The sequence below is a fragment of the Mandrillus leucophaeus genome, unplaced genomic scaffold, assembly GCF_000951045.1.
Source record: "Mandrillus leucophaeus isolate KB7577 unplaced genomic scaffold, Mleu.le_1.0 Scaffold305, whole genome shotgun sequence".
Taxonomy (NCBI): Eukaryota; Metazoa; Chordata; class Mammalia; order Primates; family Cercopithecidae; genus Mandrillus; species Mandrillus leucophaeus.
This window is the reverse complement of record NW_012103199.1, coordinates 950550-956609: the sequence shown is the minus strand read 5'-3', so window position 1 is coordinate 956609 and position 6060 is coordinate 950550. Positions and strand designations below refer to the sequence as shown.

Here is a 6060-nt window from a genome sequence, read left to right as displayed (position 1 = left end):
GGACTCCACCTCAAAACAACAAAAAACAAAAACAAAACAACAAAAAAGTAATTAAAGCCCAGGGTTGCTGTCATGGGGTCTGCCAACCCTGGGGATGTGGGGCAGACACGGACCCTACTGTCTGGAAATCACGCAGGAAATGTGCAGCGATGTTCTCATCCTGCCTCTCTTCAAAAGAAATCACCCGTCATTCGGAGGTTTGTGTATGGAGAAGATCAGCTCAGCATTATTTTTACAAGCAAGAGTGGGAATCGTGTCTGGAGTTTGCCACTCCCTTTGCTGTGAACAACCCACTCTACCATGTGGAGTATAAACCATGGGAGGCCACGTCTCTGAGTGGTGGCTGCTGGAGAGCCCTCTGCTGGTGGCACACAGGGCACGAGAGCCACAGGGACAGCTGGGTGGATAGCCCAAGACTTTGGCCTTTATCATGAGTGGACAGAGGAGTGACCATTTGGGTCCCTGGAGAAGAGGCTATAGAGTGAGGGTGGGGAAGGGATATCAGAAGATGCCACCCAGGAGCAGCAGTGCCTGTCAGGTTTGGTCCAAGCAGTGCCCCCAGGTGACTGGCAGAGGCCAACGCAATTCCCCTTCAAGCCAGCCTCAAAGAATTCCCGCCGATAAATGAATCAGGCATTTGAGCTCGCAATCGAAAACCGCAAAACACGGTGGGAAGCAGGATATCCTGAGCCCAAGCTGGTAAAAGCCCAAACAGGGGCTCCAACCATCAGAATAGGTAAGGGTCCAAAACATGAAAATGGGTCATTGAAAATACGAGCAGGAGACCGGGCGTGATGGCTCACACATGTAATCCCAGCACTTTGGGAGGCCGAGGCAGGCGGATTGCCTGAGGTCAGGAGTTCGAGACCAGCCTGGTCAACATAGTGAAATCCCATCTCATCTAAAAATACAACAAAATTTAGCCGGGCATAGTGGTGGGTGCCTGCAATCCCAGCTATTGGGGAGGCTGAGGCAGGGGAATAGCTTGAACCAGGGACCTGGAGGTTTCAGTGAGCCAGGATCATGCCGCTGTACTGCAGCCTGGGCAACAGATCAAGACTCCATCTGAAAAAAGAAGAAAAAGAAAAGAAAATATGAGCAGGGAGGCCTGGTGCGGTAGCTCATGCCTGTAATCCCAGCACTTTGGGAGGCCGGAGTGGGCAGATCACCTGAGGTCGCCAACTTTGTGAAACTTCGTCTCTACTAAAAATAAAAAATTAGGCAGACGTGGTGGCAGGCACCTACAATCCCAGCTACTCAGGAGACTGAGACAGGAGAATCACTTGAACTTGGGAGGCAGAGCCTGCCTCCTTTGACTCCAGAGTCCACACATTCAGCAGCCAAAGCACCACCTTTAACTCCAGGGTCCACACATCCAATGGGCACCAACTGGGGCAAAACTCCCGGTGCCGGCGTTAAGCTAGCTTGGCCCCGAGTCAGAAGTCTCGGGTGGGATGCCCCCTGCCACCCATCCCTCCTTCGGATAGAGCCCACGGGCCTGGTTTGGCTCTGTCACGGCCAGGCTGATGTAGGTGGCGTGTGCAGAGGATGCGGAGTCAGCTCCTTTTTCCTGTTACGGAAGTTGAAAGCGATGATGCCCGTGTGTTTTCTTACCTGATGCCCGCTGTGTGCTGGGCACTGTCCTAGGTGCTGGTTATCTGTCCCCACCCAAACAAGCGGGCTGTGGGCAGGGGAAGGGTCCCCGGGCCCTGGCGTCCCAAGCAGGCTCTTTCTGATAAGCAGGAGAGTCCCATAGGGGGTGTGAGCCCCGTTTGCTCAGCTGCACCTGGTGCCCACACGTGCTGAGGGTCCCGTTTCCTCACGTGAATTCAGTTCATGCCGTTCACAGTACACTGTATTTCCTCTTCACTCGGTGTGAGGTGAGACTCTGTAATAGGAAGGAAATTCGTGAAAAATGGTAAAAGAGGAAAAAGCATATGAAAGGGTTATGTCTGGAAAGAATCTAAACTGGAGACTCTGGGCACGCGGTGACAGTGTAGATGATTTGCTCCCAGGAACCCTTCGGGCACTTGGTCAAGGCAGAAAATGTCCAAGCAGGTCCCGGCAACATTCATAGTTATGCCTTTCGTAACATTTAAACGTTCGTGAAAACGTTGCCAAACAAACTGATAATTACCATCATTTTCGAATTGTTCAGAACCATGAAGAATAAAGAAGGATCATTTAAAATCTTGAAAAATACTGAGCAAAGAATACTAAGATAATTGCATGCTGTGGTGTAGCAGTTCGAGATGTTTGTGGTCCGAGTTCGCCTTCTCTGAGGCTGTCGGGAGGAGGTTCTGTTTGAATGAAGAGCAGGCAGGGGGTTCCCTACACTCTGCTCAGCCCTAGACAGGACCCAGGCAGGCTGCCCTCCGCAGAGCCCAGCAGGAGCTGCAGCCCCCCAGCCCCTGCAAACCAGGGGGCCTTGCCTGAAGCAGCGCCTCGTCACCCCTGCCCGATGGGACCTCCCCTGTGTTCGCTCATGCAGAACAGGGTTCCAGGCCTCTCCTTGGGGCTGTTGGTTCCCCCAGCCTTGGGGTGGACCCAAGAGGAAGCTGCCGAGCTTGGGCAAGCCTGGCGCCCGGAAGGGACAAGGTGCCGGGGCCGCCTGTTGCCCGGCTCAGTGTCCTCTTTTGAGAGGGTACAGGTGTGGAAGGCTCTGCCTGCCCTCTCCGCTGGCCCCTCAACGTGGCCTGGGCCTGACGCTCTGTTCCCGTCTACAGAGAGCGTACTGCGGTCAGTGCAGCGAGAGGATATGGGGCCTCGCGAGGCAAGGCTACAGGTGCATCAACTGCAAACTGCTGGTCCATAAGCGCTGCCACGGCCTCGTCCCGCTGACCTGCAGGAAGCATATGGTGAGTTGCAGGGCTGGGTGGGCCCTAGGGAGCATGGGCGGGGCCGGGGCGTGGCTGCCAGCCCATTGTCCAAGCAGACCTTGGTGACCCTGGGTTCTTCAAGAGGGGCCGTGGTGCTGTCCTACCTCTGGGCTGCAGCGTGAGACTCAGGCGGCAGTCTCGGGTAGGACCCGTCTTCCTGAGCCCCCACAAGCCCCTGGCACGCTCTGCTCATTGCGGCATGAGGCTCAGGTGACAGTCTCAGGTAGGACCTGGCATGCTCTGCTCAGTGGGGCGGGGGTAAGGTTCATTCATACTCCAGTCCTGAACCAGCTCTTCGGGACTGTGGAGGTGAAAGCCAGGTCTGACCTCAGTAGCATTGGGCATGCTGAGGCTCCGGACATCTGGAGCCTTTCTCAGGAATCCTCCCTGGGAAGCCATGCCCAGCCTGTGATGAGGGCGGCACCTTCCCTCTGCCGTCCCTGAGTGCTTGGACTTGAAGCATCCTCCCACACTTGGGAGGTGTTGTGGGTACCTCCCACAACAAGGCCTTTTGGGGCCTTGTTGACTTTTCCTTATTGAAGGCTGCCTCTGGCATTTCCGCATGGCCCCCTGCATCTCACTGAACCACGGGGGCGAGGCCTGGACTGAACATTCAGCTCCCTGGGCCCCACTGCAGTGTGCGGTGGGTGTGTCTGGGGAGGGTGGCTCGTCTGCATCTTGCCGTGGCATGGAAGGAAAGGTGCCTGTAGGGGTGACATGCCCTCTCCTCTATTACAGGATAAAGACAGTCTGGATCAGGGTGTCACCCCAGGATCACCAGGCACAGGGATGGGGGGCCACGCAGGCTGGTGCATGCATTGGCATAGTCCTTCCAGAGGTCCTTCAGCTGCATCTGCCAAAAAGCCTGTAATGCCCTTTGACCCCATGGGTCCACTTTAGCGTAAGCAAATGAGACCGGCCCCAGAAATGTGGTCAGCTAGAGGCAGAGGGAGGCCAGAGGCTGCCACCCAACTGACCGCCAGTACGGGTGACTCCATTATGATGCACCTGCAGGCGGAACCCAGAGGCCCTTAGAATGGCCCCCTGATGTTTGGTTACTGCCAGGATGCAGCTTTGGGACAGGAGAGATGACCCAGCATTGTGCAAAAGATCCCATTGTAGACAGCACTTGGCCTACAGTACTGAGTGGCCACCTTTGTCTGCAGAATTATAGGTAGTGTTTATGTTCTTTATTTGGTACAATAGCATAATTAGATTTTTATATACTATATTACAATATAACGTTTGTAATGTGCAAATATGTGAATCATAGATAGTCTTGAAGTGGCCAGGTGCAGAGGCTCACGCCTGTAATCCCAACACTGTGGGAGGATCACTTGAGGCCAGGAGTTCAAGACCAGCCTGGGCAATATGGTGAGACCCCATCTCTACAAAAAATTCAAAAACTAGCCAGGTGTGGTGGTGCACACCTGTCGTGCTAGCTGCTCTGGAAGCTGAGGCGGGAGGATTTTGCTTGAGCTCAGGAGGTTGAAGCTGCAGTGAGCCATGATCATGCCACTGCCCTCCAGCCTGGATGATGACAGAGTGTGACCCTGTCTGTAAAAAAAAAAAATGTTTTTAATTAAAAAAAAGTCACGAAGTGTTTACAGAAGCTACCTTGTAACACCTGCTCCAGCACTTGGTCATGCTGCCGTCTCTCTGTCTCTCCGGCAGGATTCTGTCATGCCTTCCCAAGAGCCTCCAGTAGATGACAAGAGCGAGGACGCCGACCTTCCTTCCGAGGAGACAGATGGAAGTAGGCGCTGCTTTCTTCGGCTGGGTGGAGCCTGGGCATCACCTCACCCTGCTCACCTCTGCCTTCTGGCCACGAGTCCTTTCTCAGTCCCATCTGCTCTGCAGGGGTCATTGTCTTCAAGCCTGGCCACCCTTCCCCAGGGCTGCGGATGAGGCTCTCCAGGGCCTCTTCTCAATCCCTGGCAGAGATGGGCAGAGTGAGCCGGCCCTCCCTGGAGGCTGCTGGGCAGGGATGCCTCCGTGAAGCGCGGTTGTGGCAGCCCAGGGGTGCAGAGCCTCTTCCTCTAACCAGCTCCGGGAATTCTCGAAGGCACTTAGCGCAGCGGCCACCACGGCCAGGCAGCCCAGGGGTGCAGAGCCTCTTCCTCTAAACCAGCTCCGGGAATTCTCGAAGGCACTTAGTGCAGCAGCCACCACGGCCGGGCACCTCCCACAATCTGGCTGTTGCACAGAGCTGAACCCCGTCTGGGGAAAGGCTGGCGAGGTGGCTGCTGCACACACAGCATGGCAGTGGTATGGTCCTTAGATTTTTGTGAGGTTTTGTTTATGGGGAAGGACTTGTTTTATTGCTAAGAAGCATTCAGAGAGAGAGCTCAAACACCAGCTGGACTTACAGCCCAGCTCTGAGCCTCCACCTGCACCTCTGCACAAGGATGCGAGAGCCTCACTTTCACTTGATGCAGCATGTGAGTTCTGTCTCACTGGGAGCCCAGGGAGGATGATGCGAGACCACAGAACATAAAGCACTTAGTTCACACAGTGCCTCACGCAAAAAAGATGCCTCACAAACAACTGCCTGCCCACCTGCCCCACCACCCACCCATCCTCTATACAGATATGCATCCATACATCATCCGTTCACCCACCTAGCCAACCAACCGGTCCTCAGCCAGCCAGCCATCCTCCACTCACCCATCCTCCGTCCATCCATCCTCCGTCCATCCATCCATCCATCCATCCATCCATCCATCCGTCTAGTCATCCAGCCAACCAGCCATCTCCCACCCGCCCATCCTCTATACAGATATACATCCATACATCATCCGTTCACCCACCTAGCCAATCAACTGGTCCTCAGCCAGCCAGCCAGCAAGCCATCTTCCACCCACCCATCCTCCATCCATCCATCCGTCCATCCTCTGTCCTCCATCCATCCATCTAGTCAGCTAACCAACCAGCCATCCCCCACCCACCCATCGTCTATACAGATATATATCCATACATCATCCATTCACCCACCTAGCCAATCAACTGGTCCTCAGCCAGCCATCCCCCACCCACTCATCCTCTATACAGATATACATCCATACATCATCCATTCACCCACCTAGCCAACCAGCTGGTCAGCCAGGCAGCCATCCTCCCCCCGCCCATCCTCCATCCATCCATCCGTCCATCCTCCATCCATCTTCCATCCATCCATCTA

At 54.9% G+C, this 6060-nt stretch overlaps 1 protein-coding gene across 3 annotated transcripts in view; it reads left to right on the top strand.

Moving 5' to 3' along the window:
* The window catches only part of PRKCZ (protein kinase C, zeta), a 150512-nt gene that overhangs the window by 71356 nt on the left and 73096 nt on the right, over positions 1-6060 (top strand). For all 3 annotated transcript variants that reach the window (XM_011987223.1, XM_011987222.1, XM_011987224.1), the window contains exons 3-4: positions 2727-2858; positions 4554-4635. In XM_011987223.1, coding sequence (XP_011842613.1) covers positions 2856-2858; positions 4554-4635 — 85 coding nt within the window. In that variant the 5' untranslated portion in view covers positions 2727-2855. The remainder of the gene's footprint in view (positions 1-2726; positions 2859-4553; positions 4636-6060) is intronic.